The sequence below is a fragment of the Neophocaena asiaeorientalis genome, unplaced genomic scaffold (genome assembly GCF_003031525.2).
Source record: "Neophocaena asiaeorientalis asiaeorientalis breed wild unplaced genomic scaffold, Neophocaena_asiaeorientalis_V1.1 scaffold37, whole genome shotgun sequence".
NCBI lineage: Eukaryota > Metazoa > Chordata > Mammalia > Artiodactyla > Phocoenidae > Neophocaena > Neophocaena asiaeorientalis.
In genome coordinates this window covers 2288894-2314414 of record NW_020174269.1, presented here as the reverse complement: position 1 = coordinate 2314414, position 25521 = coordinate 2288894, and the positions used below count along the sequence as shown (strand labels likewise).

The 25521-nt window shown below is 40.0% G+C and overlaps 1 protein-coding gene across 2 annotated transcripts in view; it reads right to left on the bottom strand.

Annotated features, from left to right (window-relative positions):
• Positions 1-24190, bottom strand: part of RASGRF2 (Ras protein specific guanine nucleotide releasing factor 2) — a 235745-nt gene extending 211555 nt beyond the window's left edge. For both annotated transcript variants that reach the window (XM_024755700.1, XM_024755701.1), the window contains exon 1: positions 23903-24190. In XM_024755700.1, coding sequence (XP_024611468.1) covers positions 23903-24190 — 288 coding nt within the window. The remainder of the gene's footprint in view (positions 1-23902) is intronic.
• Between the last annotated feature and the right edge of the window lie 1331 nt (positions 24191-25521).

The window sequence follows — 25521 nt, the reverse complement described above, 5'->3', positions numbered from 1 at the left end:
GCAGACTCTCAACCACTGTGCCACCAGGGAAGCCCTAAAGTAACTTCTTTACTCCCTACCAATGACTACTTACCTTAATATCAAGACAATTTGTTTGCAATATGTGAGGAATCTGGGGGAAAATGCTTTTTATCTCAAATCCCTCATTATGTGACAACAAAATCTATTTTTATGAATTCCTGTCCACATAAATATGCTCACTAAGAATTCTGAACTGTTTCAAGGAGCTATTTCATGCATTAGTTACAAAGTGATTAAGCAATTATTTTAATTAATTACATAAGATATACAAGTCTATTATAGAAAATTAGACCATATAGATAGGCATGAGGAAAATTAAGATAACCCAAAGTTCCCCAAAGAGAATCAGTATGAACAATTAGAACCTATTTTCTTTCAGAATTTTTAAAGTACAAATTCATATATTTCTCTTTAAAGTATTGATTGTCTATAAATACTTTTTAATAATTCATTGCCATCATTTATATTGGCAATATAATTATGTAGCTATTCCATAATTTAAGTAATCAATCTTTACAGTGAGGCATCAAAAATTATTTCCAATTTTTCTTCATTAAAGGCAATAATGAGCATAGTACTTAGATACACATCTTTGCACACTCATCCAGTTGTTTCCTTAGGACAGAAGGCTATAAGTGGAGTTGCTGAATCAGAGCAGACATGATAAGCTCATGATTTTTATATCACAGGAAATATATAGCTCACAGATTGTTTAAAACATACATAATGAGAATAATAAGTGAATACCTGATTTAAAGTAAAATATAAAATAATAAATATATCTGTATTGGAAAAACACAAAGGAAAGTATGTATCTTTATTTAACGGTAAGACTTTACATCTATTAAACTATAGCTTAGCTGTCAACAAAACACAAACCCTCAAACTAGAATATGCTTAGGGCTCTGTTTGCTCAACTTGTGCCCCAAGAGAAACCAACTAGGTTTATTTAAGAGACTCCTTAAAGAAAGAGCTCTGTGGGCAATAAACTTGGGTGCTATGCTATAGTCAGCACTATACAACAGAAATATAATGTACATCTTAAATGCAAGCCACACATGTAATTTTAAATTTGCTAGTGGCCGCATGGAAAAAAGGAAAGAGAAAGAGGTGAAACTAATTTTAACAATACATTTTATCTGACCCAGTGCATCTAAAATATCCTTTCACCATCTGATCAAATAAAAAAAGAATTATTGAGATGTTTTATCTTCTTTTTTTTGGTACCAAGTCTTCAAATGCCAGAATGTGTAAGTGTAAATATTTATAGCACATCTCAATTCAGTCTAGCTACATTCTAAGTGCTTAAAAGCCACATAGGACTGGTGGCTACCACAATGGATAGGCAAGCTTTTTCTGTAAAGGGCCAGATAGTAATTATTTTAGGCTTTGCAGGCCAAGAGGCAAAATTGAGGATATTGTGTAAGTACTTAAATAGCACCTTTTGCCTGGGTGGCCCATCCAGAGTGGTGAGCAGCTTTGCACCCAAGTGCCCTCAACTGGAAACATTTTCAAGCTGAAAACAACTGGCCCAAAGGAAGACAAGGACACTGCTGACACTGTAACCTGGATTCCAGTGAGCCCCTGTCTCCTTCTAAGTACCCAGGTCGTTGCCACTTGGACAGCCGGCTAGAACAGAAGAGACTCAGCAGCTGAGATTCCTAGACAGAGATTCCACCATCCGGTGCCCTGCATTTGCCACAGTGAAGACCCCAACGTGCTGGCAACCAAAGTAGGCCAGAGGAGGAACAGAGGCCCAGAGGCGTGCCACAGCTTGGTCTCTGCGGCTCACTGTGCCAGCCTACCTTGGTTCTAGAACAGACTATCAAGTAAGGGAGAATTAACAAGGCCATTTGCATAGTAAAGATTCTGAGAAATCCTGTCATGAAGAAACGTGCTTCACTTTGGATAACTCAGCTTTCTCCCACACTTTTCTGGTGTGAATCCATTTTAACAAGTGATAAACACCAAGGCACACAAGTGGATATTTCTCATAACACATGGCTCTCTTTGAGAGATACTGCTCTGATCTAATTTTGTAAAGCCCCGTTTGATATCAGGAAAAATTCCTCACAGTAAACCTTATTAATAATAGAACAAAATTCCTAGGTTCTTTCTCAGGCTCCCATCTTTCCTTGTTCCATTTTCCACGAACACCATGCCAGATTGCCTTTTCAACTCTCCCCTGCCTCTCCCTTCCCCACACTGGTGTCCCTCCAAGTCTCTCCACAACTTATAAGCAAATGAGTGTGGTCTGCCCCATCTGCTTTTCTGGTCTTGCCCAAATGTTACTCCCAGCTTGAACCCAAATGTCCCAGCTTAAGCCAAAGTGAACTTAGCTTTTCCTTCTTCCTACCAGTTAAACTTGGTTCCTCTGTCAAGGACCAAGGACTTCAGATGTGCCTGCAACCCTCTCTGGCCACAAAGCCAGAAAGGTCTTCCTCGCCCCCTGATCACATACGGCCTTTAGTAAGCCTCACACATCCTCAGAGAACTCCTTCAAATACACCACCTACCTTCCCCTCTAGACAGGCACTTTCAGGATCAGGGACTAGACCTGAAACTTCATTCATAGGCCTCAGTACAGTACTTTGCAGCAAATGCTCAAAACCTGCTTGGTGAAAAAAGGAACGAATGAAGTGCCTGGGCTCTGATGCAGGGGGATCTGGCTTGTGAGGACATTCAGGCCTCCTAAAGACACCTGAGGTGAGAATATACATTAAAGCCTTCATGGGCAGAAAAGCCAATCTAACCCTTGTCCTGATTTATCATTTTATAGCATGAGTCACATCACTGTAATGCCCCAGTGCTAGTGAATTAATTCATGGTCAAACTTCTATTTCCCTTTATGACACACTTTATCCCTTAAGTAATTGTTCTCTGAAGACAAATTTAATATTGTAATTTTCCCATTGAAACTAGAAACTTTGTTTTAAAAAAGCACTTTTTAGAAGGAGAAAGGAACTGTCTGGGATACCTCTTACACACACACACGCACGTGCATTCACAAGCTTCAGTAACAACAAATACAACTCTTGCTGTATGAGTCTCTTTTCCATCTCAGCTGTACCATATGTACTGCTGAGAATGCCATTTAAGAGTCTAACCAGTGTTTCATAAATTTTTTCAAAGCTATCAGGAAGTACAGGTACTGTAATTTCCAAAGCAAATCATGACCTCATGATCTGAAAACCCAAATGCTTTCATGGGACCACAGAGATAGAATATTTTAGATCAAGATTGTCCTAGAAAACTTGGAACCCATGCTGTGATATCAATTAAACCAAACAGTATGAACAATAACAAAAACAAGTCTTAATAAAATCTAAAATAGCAGGGACCTCCCTGGCGGTCCAGTGGTTAAGACTTCACCTTCCAGTGCAGGGGGTGTACACGGGTTCAATCCCTGGTCAGGGAGCTAAGATCCCACATGCCTTGCCGCCAAAAAAACAAATCATAAAACAGAAGCAGTATTGTAACAAATTCAATAGAGACTTGAAAAATGGTCCACATCAAAAAAATCTTTTAAGAAAAATGGAAGGTTTTCACTTTGTAACTAGTGTAAGTAAATAGTGTTGGTGTATTGGGACTACAGTAACACTACTGATATATAAAAACACAGCTCCAAAACTTTAACTTTTAGACAAATGTGCAAAAGAGATTAGAAAGTATCTAGGAAACACTTGGTTGGGTTTAACTCTGATGTCATGAGCAGCACTCCTGAGAAATTTGGGAACTGGGTGCGCAGGGGGTGTGGTGAGTGGACTCTCTGGAAGCATCCTACTTCGCTAGCCAACAAGACTGCCAGGTGAAAAGGCAATGGAGTTTCCTCCTTTATTCAATGTGACAGAGAGCCTCCAAACACACTTGCCTTCCAGGACCCTAAAATAATCTTCAAATAAAATGTTTCATCTAGCTGGTCTCTCACTGTTGTGGCCTCTCCTGTTGTGGAGCACAGGACGCGCAGGCTCAGCGGCCATGGCTCATGGGCCCAGCCGCTCCACGGCATGTGGGATCTTCCTGGACCGGGGCACGAACCTGTGTCCCCTGCATCGGCAGGTGGACTCTCAACCACTGCACCACCAGGGAAGCCCAGAAGACAAATTTATGGTTACCAAACGGGATAGTGGGTGGAAAGGGGGCAGATAAATTAGGAGGTTGGGATTAACATATACACACTACTATATACAAAATAGGTAAATAAAAATGACCTACTATATAGCACTGGGAACTATACTCAATATTTGCTATACACTTGAAACTAACACATTGTAAATTAACTATACCTCAATAAGAATAAATATATTAATGTTTTGTCTAAACAACAAAACCAGAAAGCCCATTTATTTGAATTCACAGCAGTGTACAAGTTTTAAAATAAGGGACATAAGAAGATCAATGGCATTCTTTCAGAAGTTCTGTTTGGGGCCAAAATTATTCTCATTATCAAACGCCACAGGGAGAGGCATGATGGGGGTGGGCTGGTGGGACACCAGGAATATGAGAGATGTTCTCAGTGGAAAGGATAAGAATAAGCCCAAAGAGGGAATGTTAACAACATTAAAGGTAGGAAAGAATGAGTATCCTAACCAGGGAGGATTTCATTGTTTTGTTCTGGTCTTTTTAAATCACAAAAGGTGATTAACACAATCCAATTTAAGGATGGGCTAGAAATATCAGTCAAATTTGCCATTCTCTAACCACAACGGAAAAATATGTAAAATGAAGACTCACTGCCAAAAAAGTTGATAATTGTGCAGTTGTATGGAGAAGCAACATCTTGAATTTTAGTAATCAAAGATCCTGTGGCTTAGAGGGGCTGCAGGAAGAGATAACAACCAAGATAAGGTTAGAGTTAAGCACTTCAAAAACCAAGCACTGTATTTTCCTCTTTCTCACATGGTCATGATATTCCCTATCCTTATATTTAATTATTATCAAAAGGTCAACTGATTCACTTTGTTATAAAGCAGAAACTAACACACCATTGTAAAGCAATTATACCCCAATAAAGATGTTAAAAAAAAAAGTCAAAGGCCCCCAGCATATGATATCATATAGACATCCATATACCTCTATACTCCTGCAAATACACATAGAGCAGGGACTTCCCTGATGGTCCAGTGGTTAAGAATCCATCTTGCAATGCAGGGGATGCCGGTTCAATCCTTGCTCAGGGAACTAAGATCCCACACCGCAACTACTAAGCCTGCGCAGTCTGGAGCCCGTGAGCCACAACTAGAGAGAAGCCCGTGCACTGCAACAAAGGATCCCGTGTGCCACAACTAAGACCCGACACAGCCAAAAATAAATAAATTAATTTTTTAAAAATTCTTTTAAAAAAACCACATAGGGCTTCCCTGGTGGTGCAGTGGTTGAGAGTCCACCTGCCGATGCAGGGGACACGGGTTCGTGCCCCGGTCCAGGAAGATCCCACATGCCGTGGAGCGGCTGGGCCCATGAGCCATGGCCGCTGAGCCTGAGCGTCCGGAGCCTGTGCTCTGCAACGGGAGAGGCCACAACAGTGAGAGACCCGTGTACCCCAAAAAAAAAAAAAAAAAAAACACATAGAGCAACGAGCACTGAAAACACAAACAAATGTCAAGTATCTTAGTCTGAAACCTCCCACTTTTCTTTGTGTCTATAATAGTATTATAAAATCAACATAAATTAGTAAAAGTTTATAGGAAAAGGATTACCACATCAACCAAATATGCACATTGATAGGAAACACATTCTAATTTCAGAAAATGTAAAGCATTATAATCCAAATATGCTTAAAATCAATGGAATACGGTGATTTTAGGCATTTCTACTTTATGCATTCAAATGGAACTCACTTATCATGATCCTAGGCACTCTAACTAATCATAACAAACACCCCCCAGGAAAAGTAAATCCCACCAAAAATCATTCATAGGTCTACAGCTTTATTTCCCAAAATTAGACTACCATATTTGGCCATATTTGTTTCTATATTTTACTCACAGATGAGATTGTACTTCCATTCCAGAAATTCACATTTTATGTTGGGTTTTTAACCAGTTACAAAACGACCTTGAAATGCAAGTGGGGCATTTATTAGAGAAAACAGCTTTTAATTAAGGTGGAGAAGTTGGGGAAAATACCCTTATGGTCAGAGTTTAAAAGGCTGCCTATCACTTCCTGCTTTTTTATTTGTTGATTTGTTTGCATATGCCTCCACCTGCCCTGACAATTTGTTCACAAATGTCATCCTGATGTTCACTGCAGCATTACTTACTATACCAAAGCAAAACTTTATAATATTAAAACAACCTAAAGATCCAACAGCAGAAGAATGTTTACAACTGTGGGACAAAGAATGCTGTACAGTAATTTAAAATAATGTTTTCAAAGATATTTACTGGCAAACAAAATGTTCACAATATTCAATTTAAAAAGATCAAGATCCAAAACTCTACATACATAAAATATGATCTTGATTATGTTCCACTTTAAAAATGTCTATTTATGGGCTTCCCTGGTGGCGCAGTGGTTGAGAGTCCACCTGCCGATGCAGGGGACACGGGATCGTGCCCCGGTCCAGGAAGATCCCACATGCCGCGGAGCAGCTGGGCCCGTGAGCCATGGCCGCTGAGCCTGCGCGTCCGGAGCCTGTGCTCCGCAACGGGAGAAGCCACAACAGTGAGAGGCCCACGTACCACAAAAAAAATAAAAATAAATTTTAAAAAAAAAATGTCTATTTATTATATTCATACACTGAAAAAAAACTCTTGAAGGAAATCCTCCAACAATTCAATACATAATTTTTTCTGAGGAATGGGATTTCAGGAATGCCGCGGAGCAGCTGGGCCCGTGAGCCATGGCCGCTGAGCCTGCGCGTCCGGAGCCTGTGCTCCGCAACGGGAGAAGCCACAACAGTGAGAGGCCCACGTACCACAAAAAAAATAAAAATAAATTAAAAAAAAAAAAAGTCTATTTATTATATTCATACACTGAAAAAAAACTCTTGAAGGAAATCCTCCAACAATTCAATACATAATTTTTTCTGAGGAATGGGATTTCAGGAAATTTTAATTTTCTTATTTTTCAGTTCTCTGAGTTTCAAATTTTACACAAAAACATTACTCCTTTTTTGAGTGAATGAATTTTATAATTCATTAATAAGTTTAATAATGTGCCTAAAAAGTTAGAAATTGTAAAGGAAACACAAGTAATATAGAGTTATGAAGAAATCAAATGGATAATATATGTGAATGCATTTTGAAAGCTAGAGTTACACACCTATATCATTTAATTTTTAATTAATAATAATAATTTAAATTTCTATAGCAACTGCATAAAAATAGAAGATTAGATATTAGTTAATGTAGAGGTCTATTTGGGTTCATGAGCTAGTGTCTGAGACACTAGCAAGACAGTTTCAAGATCATAAACCTCAGACCTTTACACTCAATTATTTACAAACAAACAAGCTCTGTTTTTTATCCCTGACCAAATGTTCAAGAAATTATATATGCCTTAATTATTCTCTCAAAGAACTGGAATAAGAATGCAGGTATTTTGACTGGTATCCACTTAGGCTACAATGGTTCAAGAATAACAAATCACTTCTATACATAATTCATGGAATCAGAAAATATATACTATCTATATCCATTCACTGATTTCCTTTCTTTCCCCAGTTTTATTGAGATACAACTGACAAATAACATTGTGTAAGTTTAAAGTGTACGTGATGATTTGATATATTATGTGTTGTGAAATGATTACCATGATAAGGTTAGCTAACAAATCCATCACTTCACATAGTAACCACTGTGTCTGTGGGGTGTGTGTGTGCACGCATGCTCACGGTGAGAACATTTTAGATCTACTCTCATAGTTAATTTCAAGTATACAATACTGTATCGTATAGTCACCATGGTGTACTTTATTTATTTATTTATTTTTGGCTGTGTTGGGTCTTCGTTGCTGCAGGCAGGCTTTCTCTAGTTGCTGCGAGCAGGGACTACTCTTCATTGCAGTGCGTGGGCTCCTAATTGCGGTGGCTTCTCTTGCTGCGGAGCACAGACCCTAGGCACATGGGCTCAGTAGTTGTGGCTCACGGGCTCTAGAGCACAGGCTCAGTAGTTGTGGCGCACGGGCTTAGTTGCTCCCCAGCCTGTGGGATCTTCCTGGACCAGGGCTCGAACCCGTGTCCCCTGCATTGGCAGGCGGATTCTTAACCACTGCGCCACCAGGGAAGTCCCCATGGTGTACTTTAGATCCCCAGAAACATTACTTTTATGAATTAAAAATTGCTTTAAAAATGTTCTGCTAAATTAGGAGGTTAGGATTAACTTATACACGCTACTATATATAAAACAGATAACTAACAAGGACCTACTGTATAGGACAGGGAACTCTACTCAATATTCTGTAATAACATATACGGAAAAAGAATCTGAAAAGAATATATATATATATTCAGATATATATATATATATCTGATTCACTTTGCTGTACACCTAAAATTAACACAACATTGCAAATCAACTATACACCAATAAAATTTTTTTCAAAAGTTAGGAGGACAACCAACAAAAAATAATAAAAATAAAAATGTTCTGTTTATATGGCAATTTATACCAAAAGGGAGAAAAATATGTAAGCTATGGATTTATTTATCCTTCAGTATACATTTTAAACACTCTCTGTAAAAAACGGAACTTTTAAAGCACAAATACCAATTTAGCTAGATTTTTCTTCGGAAAAAACTACCTATTAATCTCACTTTACTATATTTAATATTTATTACAGTCAGAAGGATCTATACAACAGAAAGTATCTAAATGACAAAAAAATTTTTCTTCACTGATCTATTTAGGTAATATTCTCCTGCACTTAGTAAAAGTAATCTTCCAACTATTTCTTGAGGAATTTGTCATCCACTAAATATTCTCCATAGAACTTAAGAACCTTGGGCTCACAAAGATGCCGACAAACTAGTCAGAGAAGCCGTCTGCTTCTCCAAATGGATAAAATGAACAGAACACACACCTGCAGTAAGCAAACTTTCAATTAATCTGCTGTTTAAACGGCCCTCACTTAAATGAAAAAAATATAATTGTAAAGAATTTAAAAGTAATATTCTTGTAGCATTTTAGTTTACAAAACACTTTTCATATAGATTGCCTCAATTAATTTAATATTCCCACTTTCTTTACAAGGTAGGAATTATCATGCCCATTTTCCAGATGAGGAAACGGTTAAGCCTCAGAATCCATACATTGTTAAAGGTGAATCTAGAACTTGAACTCGGGAACTTCACCTCAATGTACTGGGCATTCTGTACTGTTTAACCAGATGGCATGCCATTGCATCTTCAGCGCTGTAAGACAAGGACATGGCAGGAGAACAGGAAGAAGGATGGTCTCAGCTTGAACTGGCATGAGGAAAATGAACTTGGATTAATAACATTCACAGAGGAAATTACAGCTAAGGCACTAGAATCACAAGATGCTCCGGTTCAACCATTTGACTGCACAATTCCAAAGACAACAGGTGAAACTTGCCAGCAAAACAAATACAAGAAGATACTTTGGCCTGGAACACAAAGACTGAGTACATATAAATGCCTTCTTCTTTGCTCACATTGACATTGATGGCACAAGTTGCAAGTACCATTCTCAGTTGCCTAATGTTTCAGACAACAGTATTTGCTGCTCTGGGTCAGGAGAGACTACAATCCAGTTAGACCTAGTGGCCAAAAAGCAGGAGCATAAATCAAAGCACTGAGGATGTGGACTCACTTCAAAACATAAGCGATCTTATCAGAGTCAAGAGACATAGCATAGACAAGGTCAGAAATGGCAGGGAGGGCTATGTCTTCTACATCTTCAACACTGGGCCCCTCAAGGTGCTAAGCAGACACCAAGAAGGAAGCCTGTGCTAGAAATCAGCAGCACAGGAGAAAGACAGGGATGCTTTGGAAACAGACTGACCTGTTCCCCAACACCCGACTCTCCACCACATCAGCACAGGGGCAAGCATACAGAGATTATAGAGGTTACATAAATGGGTTCAAATGCTTCCCTTGGATAAATATGGGCCCATAGCTTTGCCTGTTGACATATAACATATATAACATATAGTTTCCTTGGGTGGAAGCTATAACTTACATTATGGGCTTTATGAATCAGATCAGACTGAGAAGTTTTCCACCTAAACTGCAAATGTACCAAGGCAGAGAAGAATGAGATTGAAGACTAAAACTTTTCCCTCCTGGTTATATATTTCTAGCTCCTAGTTGAGGGCCAAGATCAACAAATGCTAAGTCACTAAACTAGGCTCTATTAACTAAGTTTGCCACTTAGTTAAATTCTTCCCTGGGAGAATTACTAAACCACTAAAGCCTCAGTATTCTTATCTGTAAAATAAAGAGGATACCAATATCTCGGGATGGTTGTGAAGATTAAATGAGATAATATATGTAAAGTGCTTGGCTCTTTAATCCCAAATCAGCATTTAATGGTAACTCTTACAATTGTATAATACAAAACAATATTCATAAAATACTAACAAATTAGTATCCTAAATGAAATAGTCTAATTTTACTTTGTTTTACTTTCCAAGAAAAAAGGGCTAACTTATGCCTGGAGAAAGATGACTGCTTTAAATTAAACGCTCATCAACTAAGATAGATAGATGATAGATAGACAGGTATACATACACACATAGTTAGATAGATGGTAGACAGACATCAGATATGAGAAGACAATCTAAAAGTTTAAACTAAATCTACTATGTTAGGAGTAAAATGGGACTTATACCGCGGTACCCTCAAAATATACACCTCAGCACTCTGTAGTGGTATAAAGATAAACATCTGTAAAAAAATCTTACGACTACAAAATGAATTTTTTGTTTTATTTTCTTCAAAAACACCATATTCAAAGATGTTCTGAATTAAATTGATAAAATAAGGGTTAGTTGTGGTTTGAGTTCTTAGTATTTTATCATTACTGAATTAGAAGTAATTAACAGATAAATTTCCAGAGAAAAGAAAAAAGATAACTTTTCCACTGCTTTGAAAGGAGTTTCACTCATGTTTAGACTCACTATTAAAACTCATTTCTAAGTGGTAATGACCAGGTTGCTTGTTACAGACCCTCACCTACCACTCCAACACACACTAAGAACAATTAGAAAAGCTGCACACAACACACACACACACACACACACACACACACGCAAAATAATCCATTTGAAAGCATCAGTGAGATAACAAGGCAGCCAGGACCTTGTTAAGGTCTAAGGTATCTAAGGAGTAAAGACACCTTAGAGAAGGGAAGTCAACTAGTGGGCCTGACAGTCTTTGAAGTTGTTCCACTCAAGGAATTTGCCAATTTCTAAGTAGTACAGAGCCAAGAGGCTAAGATACCAGGCAGAAAGCAGCAATTAGAGTCTGGAAATCAGCACTGAGTTTTTGGCAGTCCCATGGGGCATGTAAGAGACCAAGGAGGAAGGGGTTATGTAAACACCCAGAATTCCTGATAAGACCTTGGAAAGGCTATACTTCAGAAATTAGGACAAACTGGAATAGTGTTCTCACAAACCTGAAACCTATCTTTCATCAGCTCATTCTCAGAATGGATTAGTGTAAAATACCCCACATTAATGCCTGCAAGAAAGCAAAAGTAAACCTTCTCTGAAGGAAAACACATCATGCAGAGCCTAAAATTACCTCTTTGATTTTTCACACACAATGTCCACCATCCAAACAAAATTACAAGGTATGCAGGTGACCATTAGCTTACAGCTGAGTCCTTGTCAAAACTGACCCATAGAGGTCTTGTAACTCTCCAGCCTGAAATTCCCATTTTGGATGAATCAGCTCAGACTCAAGAACTAACAAGGTGGGAACGGCTAAAACCTTGTTTGTTCAATGGAAAAGGTATATTCAAGAATGTAGCTGGTCTGGCCCCAGAAGCATCTCAGCTTTACATTTTGAAAAGTAGCAAGTATCTCTCTGTGGGGAACTTTATCTGCTCTGCTACCTGAGGCAAAGCCACTGACTCCGTAGGGTCCTTGATTCACAGAAATTCCCTAAATATCTGGGTCCGGTTCACTGATGGTTTGGCTAAGCTGAGACCCAATGGTATCCATTGGGGTGCTGTGGCTAGTCAGCCTCAGTGTCAGCTATGCAGAAGAAAAAGCAGAGGTAGTTGCTCCAGTCAGAGGGTAGGGCTCAGACTTTTGGGCTGGTGCCAATGGCAGAGCTGTTTGGTCTGCCACTTGGACAACTATAGACTGTAAGATTAAAGAGACACTTCTTTGGAAACATGAACCTGGGAACAATCCATGTCTGCTGACTGAACTGTATGGATCAGTCATGTAGATGTCCACAGGAAGGACTGTGGAATCAAGGGCTGTGGAATCAACTGGAATCAAGCTGTGCTGGAGCCTGACTCTGTTTCTAATGCAGAAGGCTACCACTGCAGGGCAGACTTGTGACGCCTGCCAAAAGTTGACCCATTTGTCTCACAATGGGAGAGGCCATGTCACTAGGGGTGAAACCCCTCCCACTCCTGGTAGATTGGCTACACCAGACATTCAAAGCCCTCTCAGGACTAGCAATGCTACCTCACCACTGTTGATACTTTTTTAGGTTACTGGTTAGCTGTTTCCAGTCACACCATTGTGGCCCTTGAAACTAATCTGTATACTCAACAATGGACTGACTGTCCAACCCTTTCTCCCTCATTCCCTCCTGGTCCATATACTTTAGTAAGGCAGTTTGATCAGTGAGTGCAGGTATTCCAAGAAAGGGGTCATCCCTTCTTGGCCACTTCCTGGGTAATGATCAGGACAAAAGGGGAAGAATTATAGGGCATTATACAAATATATTTTGAAAACTGAGGATTCTATCTTGACCAGTGCTGGGCATGATGCATTTTTCTTTCCCTAACAGCACCCCCAGGCCAGCCTAGATGACACAACCTACAGGTGGCAGCAGAGCTGAAAGGGGGTGTCAGGGATTCAAGCTTAACTCTGGTTAAGTTTTATAAAAGTACCTTGTCCCTCTTGCACCTGACCCTTCCAGATGAAAGGTGTAGGTGCAAGTTGGGGATGACCGGAAACAAAGTGAAGTTAGAGCTTCTGAAATGGGACACCCAGTTTTGTGAATAACACTGCTATGAAAATTCTTGTACAAGTCTTTGGTGCATATACATCTATGCATCTCTAGAGGAAGAGCAACAACCCAACACCTGGGGAGGGAACACCTCAGACCCTAGAAGGTATGAAGGAGAAAAGAACATTATGATATTTTGTCTTTTTGAATTGCCCCTGGAGCCTTCCTCCAAAGGGAAAACATCCTGGTGTGGCAGTCCAAAGCTGCTGCAAGTGCATTCTGTTTTACTTACTGCTGCATCTTTTGTGATGCACTTGATTGCTTTGACCACAGAGCAGCAAGGGAAGGCCCCAGCTCCTGCACCTTCTACACAAAGCACCTCCGGATGCTGTCCCCATCCCCATTCATTTCATGGGCAGAAAAATGCCACAAAGAAAAAGACAGAGAGTTTATACGACATTAAAGTTTTAAACTTCTCTTCATCAAATGACATCTGTAAGAAAGTAGAAAGGCAAACCAGAGTAGGAGAAAATATTTCCAATACATATAACTGACAAAGGACTCGTGTCTTCATATACACTAGGATGAACAAGATGATGTTCAATTATTTTTGACATTCAAAAATGGCAATTCATAGAGTTTAACTTAATATTTTTAAACTCCTACAGATCAATAAGACAACTCAATTTTTTAAAAAATGGGCAAAAGGTTGAACAAGCACTTCAAAACAGAGAACAATCAAATGGTCAAGAAATACCTGAAAAACTGTTCAACCTAATTATCAGAGAAATGAAAATGAAAACCAAAATGAGATACTGCTACACACCCACTAGAATGCTTAAAACTAAAAAGACTGGTAATACCAAGTATTAGCAAGAATGTAGAGCAATTGAAATTCTTATACACTGCTAGCGGGAACATAAATTGATATACCTATTTCAGAAAACTGTTTAGCAGTAATTACTGAAGTTGAATATAAGTAAGTCCTATGAACCAACAAGTTCATTCCTAGGTATATACCGAACAGAAATGTATACATGTATGTGCACAAAATATCTGTACAAGAATTTCCATAGCCATATTATCTGTAATAGCTTCAATCTGGAAACAATCCAAGTGTTCCATCAACAGCAGATAAAGAATGGGTAAAGGAGCTGTTGTATACTCATCCAGTGGAACACTACAAAGAAACTGAAAAGGAATGAATCACAACACCCAAAGACATCGATGAATCTCACAGATGTGATGTTGAGGGAAAGAAGTCTGACACAGAAGAGTACTTATTGCATGAGTCAATGGCAAAGTTCAAAAACAGGCAAAAGCAATCCATGATGTTAGAAGTAAGGATGGTGGCTACCCATGGGGAGGAGCATTGAAGAGGAATAGACACGAGGTTAGTTTCTGGAGGGCTGATCATGTCCATGGCTTGATCGGGATGCTGCTTACAAAAATATATTCACTTTGTGAGAATTCAGGAAGCAGCACACTTACGATTTGTGCACTTTTCTATATGTATGCTATACTTTGAAAAATATGCTTATTGTTAAAAGAACAACATTCAAATAATTTTTAATATTAAAGTATTAAGAAAGTAAAGAGAAATTATGAACATGAACCCTTAGCAACACAGGAGGCCTATCAGGACCAGAGGACAGAAACTGCCTTACTGGAAAGATCTTATTGATAAGGTAAGGATGTACAGCTACTACTGAAGGAAAAGAAGGTGGCTTAAATGCATAAATATTAGTTGGTGAAAATAATATTTACTAGCTTGATGAATACACTGGACATGTCAATAATAATGTCTCTCACGCCCACCAAACTTTCCATGAAAATCCCTCACCCACAGTCCCTGCTGTTTGACAGCCAATTTATGGACCAGTCAGAGACCAGTGGTCTTGTCTAGCCCCCAAAATGTGAACTGAGTCGATCAGATTCTCTCTCACAGAAAGACGAGCTTGAATATACTGAGTGAATAAGAGATGCTGCAGTGAGAACTGAAGCAGTAGAAGCAGAGAGAAAGGGGCCACAACATGTTGAGTCAGTATCACGAGGGGCACAGCAGCCTGAAGGAGGGGAAGCAGAAATTATGAGAAAACAGAGGCAGTAAGTAACCAAAGACGCATAAACGCACTGAAAAACATGTTAGCCAGTACCAATGTCCAAAGCACAGCTAGGTCACAATAAATGTAGAGCGGTACTTGCCCTTATATTGCCCTACAATATTCCCGCTGTCCCCCACCACACACAGAGGTGCCCATTATTCAAGACAACTTGAGTTCATATCTCTCCCTTGCAATCAAAAGAGCCTAAGGCAAGGGCTTCCCTGGTGGCGCAGTGGTTGAGAGTCCGCCTGCCGATGCAGGGGAGAGGGGTTCATGCCCCGGTCCGGGAAGATCCCACATGCCGCGGAGCGGCTGGGCCCGTGAGCCATGGCCGCTAAGCGTTCGCATCCGGAGCCTGTGCTCCGCAAAGGGAGAGGCCACAACAGTGAGAGGCCCACGTACCGCAAAAAAAAAAAAAAGAGCCTAAGGCAAATAATCATGTGACAGAGACCAACTCACCCTAGAAAAGCTTAGCAACACTAGAGAAAGCAAACTGCACACTTGATTAATGAAACCTTAGTAATTACCTTAAAATAGCATTGCCTGCTGTTGGGTCTCAGAATTGATTCTGAAAGATGGATGAAACACTGATTTATGGATGACATCCTGATTGTTGCAAAACTATACTAAATACTGAGCGATGAGAAGCATTAAGGGCATCAGAGGAGAAAGCACTCACTCAACTCTAAACAAGACTCTTCCAGCTGCTGGAAGAGTTTGGTAAATGGACTTCAATAAAGAAAAGACAATCCCTCAGTAACAGAACCACCAATAATTTAATTTCTTCTAGAGTGTGGTCAAATCATGAAAATACCTTTACACCATGATCATTGTTAAAAACTGATTTCAAATTTTTCTTTAGGATTTAACATGCCGGAACTTATTTAAAAGCTAATTCTACTACCTTTATGTCCTCACAACTACTGTCTCAAGCTTTCTCCTTTAAAATGATATCAAAGAAACAAAAAGATGATGACAATTACAGTAACACACATTAAAAGAGAAACACATTACAAACTATTTCCTGGATCATTCTTTTCAGAGCTACACCTAGTACAATCTTCAGCGCCAAACAAGAGCTATGCCAAAACCCAAAAACTTCCTTATTTACAAGTGAAATAATGATGTCTGGGCTTTGCTTTAAGATAGTTCAACAACAACAACAAAAAAGGCATGTGTGGAGAAAAACAGAGATAACAAGAAAGCTGAAGATTGCTGAAGCTCTACGATGAGTATATTGGTGTTCCCTAAACTGTTCTATTTTGTCTGTGTTAAATTAAAAGTATTTTTTAAAGAGGAAGGAAGGAAAAAAAACACCTAAGTGACCCTAGTAATGAAAGCAACAAGAAGAAAATCAAAAAAGAACTATATTAGAAAGGGAGTAATAAAAACACCAGCTGACAAATGTGCTACGTATGTGCTGGGCCCTGTGTTGAGAGCTTGGCATGGACTGTTGCCTATGAGTCTCCCAACAACTGGATGATGTAGGTACTATCGTGATCCCCAACACAGGCAGGGGTCCGGGCTTAGAAAGAGAAATTGCTCATCATGTATCTGGTAAGCAGCTGAGTGGAGACTGAAACCCCCGCGGTTTAACTCCTGAACGGAACCATACACAATACTACCATCTGACCTGGAAAGTGATATTCTTAAACTTAAAAGAAAGCAGATTCATACTGGATATGAGTGGCCTCCTATACCTATGTATCACTGACATTATGTTGTTATGACTCCTTCTGTAAAGAGTTATGATGCTCCACAGTGAGCCTTAGGCCAGGCTACTACCTCCCCATTCCCACATTTCTAACCCAGGAAACCTCCTAGCTTTCCAGCCGTCCCTCTATTTGACAGCACTAACCCTCCTGTTTACATTAGTCACACAAATGGCATGAGTTCATAAATACAGTTCGGGAAATGAATCAGGCATTGTCTACATTAAATCAGAAAATGACAAAACAAAACATTTTAGGAACCTGAAAAGAATGCGAATACCAGTAACCAGGGTCCCTCAGATCCCTGGCTGCTTCCATCATCATCATTGGTCTCAGCAATGTCACGATGGTAAGTATGGGAAGAGCTAATAAAAGAAATTATGGCCTACATTTAAAAAAATGAAGCACTAAAGGGTCAATAAATTTTATTTTTAAGCATAGCTTTTCTTAAGGTTGTTTTATTTGTATCTTCTCAGACCTTATGAGAATTCTATTTTTCATTAACTTACTGTACTCTGATGCTGTAACTTATACAGCCCTCCCCAACTTTCTCATTTCTTCCTTTACAGTTCAAAAAGAAAAGAAATAGGGGGCTTCCCTGGTGGCACAGTGGTTGAGAGTCCGCCTGCCGATGCAGGGGACATGGGTTCATGCCCCGGTCCGGGAAGATCCCATATGCCTCGGAGTGGCTGGGCCCGTGAGCCATGGCCAGTGAGCCTGCGCGTCCGGAGCCTGTGCTCCGCAAAGGGAGAGGCCACAACAGTGAGAGGCCCGCGTATCGCAAAAAAAAAAAAAAAGAAAAGAAATATTATTTAAATAAACACAGATCAACTCAAACTTGGTTTTTTTTCTGCCGTCTCCCTAAAAGTATATTTGAAGCATTTTGTATTCACTATGAGGACTTTTAAGAAAAATGATTTGAATCTTCATTTTTCGTGAATAGTAAGTTTTTCCAGTGCTAGTAAAAAGGAAAAGTGTGAGAACATGTGTTTTCTGCATCCTTGCTCCACTTTATGATACCAATGTTTTCTCAAGTAAAAGGAAAAGGAAAACTTGCTGTTTGGGTTTTTTCCCCCCCAAATATACACACAATCATATTTGAATTCCTTGGGCAAAAATGGTAAAATATACCCTTTGGTGGAGCCAAAATAATGTATTTCTAACTTCACAATCAGCTAATATTTGAAAATTACACCAACTGAAATGTAATGAATAATTCTGGAATAATGGTTAATTTTTAGAATAATGGCCAAATATTATACAGTAACCAAACATTTACCATAGTGCTATATTGATACCTAACAAATACCGTTTCTAGTTTTGTTTCAATATTAACTAAGATTTTACTATACATAGTCTTGAATTAAGATAAACTAATTTCAGAGAGGAATTTATACCATGATTAACTTAAAATCATTAGTCCTGTATACTAAAGCACCCCAAACTGTACACCGATTGGATTTACAACTCATGTCTTGAAATACATGTCTTAATGACACAAATAAAAACCTATAAACTCCAACATATATAACTGTATAACAAATGTTTAATATTTAATGATGGAAGATAAACTCAATAAACATACACACAACATACACACACATATCCCTTTTTTTTTTTTTTTTTTTGCGGTACGCGGGCCTCTCACTGTTGTGGAGCACAGGCTCTGGACGCGCAGGCTCAGCGGCCATGGCTCACGGGCCCAGCCGCTCCGCGGCATGTGGGATCCTCCCAGACCGGGGCACGAACCCGTGTTCCCTGCATCGGCAGGCGGACTCTCAACCACTGCGCCACCAGGGAAGCCCCTATCCCTTTCTTATAGGACAAATAAACAGGCATAAAAACATAAAGCTACTTTAAAATTGTGAAATTAGGATTTCAGACCTGAGTGAATCCATATTACTTGTCAATATGGTTTATTTCATTACAAAATAATCTTAAATACTAGCTTTTTCTATTCTACAACATTAAAATTATACTGACGTAGCATGCATATTTATTGAAAAATACGGACAAGGTCAACTAAAAAGTATAATCTGCATTAAACAAACAGCAATACCAACAACTGTTTTAACAAACTACTAATATTTGCTTGCTAAAACCAGAAACATTTGCTTATTGTACATGCTTTAGGACTTATCATCCAATGAAAGAAAAATATCTCTATTTTTTAATTCCTGAAAGAAAATAAAAAATTTGTTATCGCATTACAAATATTTTCCACCATTTAGTAGTACATTCAGCGCTCACTTATTAAAACCCACAGAAAAATACTTGTCCCAATAAAAATTCATTTTTATGTACATCTGTCACATCAAAGATGGATTTTTCTATGTAGAATTCTTAATGATAAGTACAATAATACAAATAGTAAGGTTTAGTGTGTAGTCAAAATTAAAAGAACTATATTTTTCTAATCCATAGGTTATTTTTCTTCATTTAAATCTAAATTGGAAGAATGATTACAAAGTTCAAGTGATAAGTCATTTCTTTCCTAAATTACATTTTAAAACGTTTTACAAGATTTAACAAATACTTTTATTCCGTTTGCCCTTTATTTGTGTTCAATAAGCAAACACTGAAAAGGAAACACTGAGTTTGCTATTATATTTCAATTAAACAACATGAACTGGAACAAAAACCCATGATCTACACTCCCCACCCTCTACAAATATTTCAGGGCTTACGTGCAGCTCTGCCTAATTTGATAAAATGATTAAAATCTTCTGCTGGTGGACAAGTTTGGAAGGCTAAAATGACTGGCTAGAAATGAGGTGACAGGAGAAATCACATAACCCTTAATCCCTTTAAAATTAAATCAACATGTTTAATTCAGCACTAATATGACAAGTATCTACTACTTTAAACCTCCAGAACTAAGGAGATATTCCACCCACCCCCACTGAAACAACTGAAATCAGGCTGAATAGACCACTTAACATTCCCAGGAAAATAAGAGTAAAGATGGCTTTGTTCCTGTATGTCTCTCCTGCTAGCAGGCAAGACAGATACAACCACTTAAACAGATCAGGCTAATTGGGATGTGTATTTTCACCCTCAGAGCAAATATTTTTAAAGATTCCTTACTGAAGTAAACGAATGCCATGTAAAACTGTTTAAACATAAATCTCATTTTTCTTTGAAAACGTAATGGTCTGCAATTGTATTTCTCAAGAATCGAACGTGTCCTGTAAATGGTTTTTAAGGGGAAATAAGAATAAACAAAACAGTGATTCACATACTACAACCCCGGCCCCTATTCCACCCAAATTTGAAATTTCTTGAACCTCAGTGGATTTAAATAGTCTCCTTAGTAAGGCACTCTTCAAGATTATTCAGTCTTCTTACCTAGAGTTGGACTTTGGTCATCTCCTAAAACTCTTTAAGCCTCAGTCTTATCATAGGTAAAAATGAAAGAACATTACCAGTCTCCAAGAGCTGAAGTGAGGTTCAAGTTAGATTCAATAATGGAAGATAACACTGAGCTTGGCACATAGAAGGTACTTAGTACATACAAATTCCCTTCCTCCTTAAACACCTTCACCTGGAACAAAAGGTAAGTTTTTCATTTTCCATAAATGGAGCTCTTTTAGAAAGAAGTACCACCAACACACATTTTCGAGAAAATGAATATCACTTAAAATTTTCCGTAACTGAACACATTTTGATTATATCACCATAACTATCCCTAAGAAATAGCTGCTATAGAAGGTTGATAAGAGAGCCTTGCAATCTCCCAAGGACCTACCAAAGTGAAATCTTGGGACACTATTGAGAAAATGGAGCAATGCAAATATTCCTTCAACCTATGCACATTTGGAAAGTGAAAAATACCTTTCTTTTTTCTTCTTAACTGGAAACAGTTTAAGATAAAATGGTCAAAGAAAGGAAGGAAGGAAGGAAGGAGGGAGGGAGGAAGGGAAGGAGGAGAGGGAGGAAGGGAGGAAAGATGGAAGGAAAGAAGAAAAAAACCTTTATTTTCTTTTGTCAACCAACTTACTTTGAATTATTATTTAGAAGAAGCAAACCAATGAATGTTTTCTTTTTATAACTTACCACAGTTAATTAGAATTTTTAAATTATTTGAAGGAGAAACAGAATTTAAACTGGCAAGAATGATTAGAGGCATTTTATAGCAAGAATTACATCAACTGTCACTGTCATTACAATGTGTCGCCCTCCAATATGAATGATAAGAACGTCTTTGTCTCAAGCAGTCATGTTTCTATAGTTTTGCACATCTGCTGACTGGATTTATCAGAATATGCACTTCAATCACCTGCTTGGCCTTAACTACTCAGATGCAGTGTTTATTACAGAGACTGATAATCTTTAAATCTTGTGAAATTGTCTTTCACATCCTGTGCACAGCAAAAAGCTCACACTTTCTGTTATAATCTTAGAAAGAGGAGATGTCACTATTGGAAGATAACTCAGAAATCATCCTAGCCAAACTCTTAATTTTTATTAACACATCTGAAAACAGATTTCATTAATAGAAAAAACAGAGGAAATGTTAAGAGATTTGCCTTTAAGAAGTCACACAGAAATGGTGGAGGAAACCCATTCTGCCTCCCTAAATCCCGTTTCAAGCCCTAACCTTCAAGTATGTTTATGGGGTTGATGGAGACATATATGTGGAAAGTTCCAGAAGCATATTTGGAGAAGCAGACCTTGACAGGATCCCTGCTCAGCGCCTCACATCCACCCTCTACCTCACCCGTTTCACAGGTCCACCATGTCTAGGTGCCTGAGAAGAAGTGAGCACATTAGCAATACAAATTAACTGAAAGAGAACCAACTGCATAAACTGTAGATTTAAGGTAAACCTTTTTTTTTCTTATCTTTGCAGTTTCTTCTTCATTCTTCAAACACACCCAGACAGACAGTGTTACACAAAAAATATCAGCCTGCTAAGCCAACCCAAGTCACAGAAGTATGTCTAACACAAGACAAACTGACAGATTTCCCAATCCAACTCCTAATCCATTTCGGAGTGCTTGCTTCTCTACATCTCAGTTTTACTACAAACAGCAAAGGTTCTAATTTCTAACCTCGAAGAGATGTATAAATGATTGAGAAATACTCATAACTTGTATGATGATAAACAGAGAAAAAAATTCTTAGTAAGGGGACCTTTTTAGGACTTCCATTAGAAAGTGGCATGAAAGTCAAACTATTTGGAGGTTACATTTCTTTATAAAGTATAAAGAAAATTGTCCTGAAGATGAGAGTCTGGATATTCTCCAAGTAGAAAAATCTTGGTTTTCATATGTTAACAGGTCAGACAACCATGTTAAGGTGCAACAGGTAACAACTCCCCACTCACAGCTCATAACAAAAGTGGCTATCTCCTGATATTATTAGAAGCACAAAAAGAAAAAATTATTTGTAATTGAGTCAATGATGTATCTTCAGAATAATTTCAAGTACCCTATTTTAGTATAGACGTAATAACACTTTAAAAACGTACTGGTTTTTGCTCCCATGGGCCTTGGAACACATGCCTTAAAAAAAAAAAAAAAAAAAAAAAAAAAACCTCAACAATGGAAAAGAAAAAAAAAATAGATCCTGAAAAAAGTCTCTACTTATTTCCTCAAAACCCTTCCTCCTGCTCTCAGTTTAATTTCTAAAATGCCTGACTTGAAATTTAAACTTATATTTCCAGTATCTATATCTACAAAATTGGAAATCAGTTTTTCAAAGAACTCTCAACATGCCCTCAAAAACCAAAGAGAATATTTTTAAATTTTTGGATGTATAAGTGTTATACCAAGTTTAATCAGTTAAGTCTGAGTGATTTATAGTGAAACCACAGTGAAAAAAATCAAACTTCTGGTTGATCTAGTTTTAGCTCCTCTTAATTTTACACATTGTTTTATGAGCCCCCAGGGGTTATGTAGGCATCTTACTCATCTTTCCATCCCTAGCGCCTCTCACAGCCGCCCTCGGGGATTTGCAGTAGAAGCTCTTTGGCCTGACTTACATGGAAAATTAAGCTGCTAAAATTTTTTATGCAACAACAAAGACCATCAGCCTCTTTTTTTCAAGGTGGAGATCTAGAAGCAAAGTGAGAACATTTGGGAGCATAAATTAGTCTGCTTTAACTTTAATAAGAAATGGTGATTGAAAAAAATACAAATTTCGCACTTGCAGGAATGGGAGGCGGTGGGGGGGGCGGGAGTTACTAAATCTCGAGGATTTTTTCCTCCTTAAGTGCAAAACATAGCAAAACTAATAAAATTATGACCCAGAATAAAAAGGTCACATTCATTTTCAAGCATTCACTTAAAAGTATACAGAAGCGTTCTTTAAAAATGCCCGCATATTTACACATAGCAGGAATGTGGGTACCAAATATTAATCCTGAGGGAAACGGATACACATTTACCTTCATAATTAGACACAGCAGGCCAAATGTTAAAGTAAACTGACATAAACCACAAAGACAGATTGAAAGTGACCAACAGAAAGTGCCCGTCAGTCCTGGAAGCCCCGCTTGTTCCCTGCACAGCCATTGATCAAACATCTGCAGGCAGAGAAACCTACACTCACTAGCTGGGTGACGGAGAAACCAAACTTTTACAAATAAGTTAGTTCCGTCTTGCCAATCTAAATCCAACAGGTGTCAACCCGCGTCGCCACACTAAGTCCTTCCGAACAAGTTGAAGAGAAGCAATGTAAGGTTAGCAAGGAAGCTGCAATGACCCGACAGCTTTCGGGGTCTCGGAAAATATAAAGCCGAGCCCCTATTCCAACGGATCACAAGGAGATGCACGACAAGGCGGGGATGGAGATGGGGAGGCCGAGGAGGGGAGCTGTCCTGCCACAGACGCCGCAGGGGAATCTCGAAATCTCGGAGGGTGGTCCCACTGTCGGATCGGGCCCTCGACCTCTGGGCTTAGAAGAACTGGGTATTGCCGCGGCCGCAGGCAGGGAGACGGGGAGGGGATGGCGCGTGGTACCTGCTTATCCAGAGCGTCCCGGGCGCCGCCCGGCCCGGCCCCGGCCCGGGGCGGCGCGAGTGCCCGCTCGCAGCTGCAGCCCTCCAGGAGGTACATGCCCGCCGGGCGGCAGCTCTGCTCGCCCTCAAAGTAGAAGAGCACATTCTGGTAGAGGGCGAACCACTTTTCGTGCCAGCGACTCGCCTCGGTTGCCTTCTTGCTCAGGAAGCCGCGCTTGGTGCCCTCTTTGCGGGCTAGGAAGGCCAGGTACAAAGCGTGCCCCTCGTTGTAGCGCACGCTCTTCTGCATGGTGAGGGCGCTGCGGGCTCAGCCCTGCCTCGCGGCCATCTCCCGCCGGCTTGTCCGAAGGCGCGCCCGCTCGGCTCCCGACGGCGGAGGACTCCCTCTTTCCGGGCGCCGCGCACAGGGCACGCCGTCTGCCTTCCGGGCGCGGCGCGGCGCGGGTCCGAGGGGCGCCGGGCTGTGGTCGGGGCACGTTGTCTTCCGCCACCGCCGCCCTCCCGGCCGAGCGAAGCCCCCGGAGCCCCCGACGCCCGCGTGGAGAGTGGCCCCACGAGGACAGCCGGCCGGCCGTTGCTTTGCCCAAAGTTGCGGGAGCCCGAGCCCCCGCGGCGGGCTGGGGCGGCGCAACGCGCCGCAGCCTGTGGAGGACTGTCCTCGGGCAACTCGCTCCGGGAGACAGAAGGTAAAACGTCACGTGGGAGATCAGCTGTAATCGGCTTGGAGACCGATTTAAAGGGCAAAGTCAGCGCGGCGGCGGTGACGGCGGCGCAGCCCGCTTAACCGCGGCGCGCGTCCCTCCCTCGCCCGCCGGCCGGGCGGCTGCCTCTGCTCCGGCCGCGAAGGGGCGGTTCGCGCAGAGGTGGAGGCGTGCGGCGACCGCACACACCCGCTCACACGCGCGCTCGATCGCACGCGCACACACACACATACGCACAAGTATATAGACTCACAAACACAGGCAAATGCACACTCACAGGGTGCACACAGTCCCAACACAAACACTTGCGTTTGCACAATTACACACTCACACGCATACAAACAGGAACACACAAATACACAGACACCACACACTCCAAAACACACAAATATATTCGCACAAATACACACAACGCAATACTTAAGCACACAGAAAATTATGCACTCACATGTATACAAATAACACCCACAACATGCATTCCTATACACAGAAATACAAACCCATTTACAAATACACACGTAGGCAACCACACACATGCACACACTGACACGCTCACCCAAACACACACATTTACACACGCAAATCATACACTCATCCACACGTTCAACCAAACTCATGCACACAATATAGACACATGCACACTTTTACATTCATACCCACACCCATACAAACTGCACACAAATACACACCCATACACAACACGTTTATATTCACACATTCATGGTCATACACTCTCACAGACAAATGATCATATACATACATGAACACACACACATGAACACACAAATGCACGAACACATTCACTCAAAAGTAACATTCACTCACAAATAACATTCATACACAAGCAGTCACAAATGTCACATGCACACTTTTACATTCATACCCACACCCATACAAACTGCACACAAATACACACCCA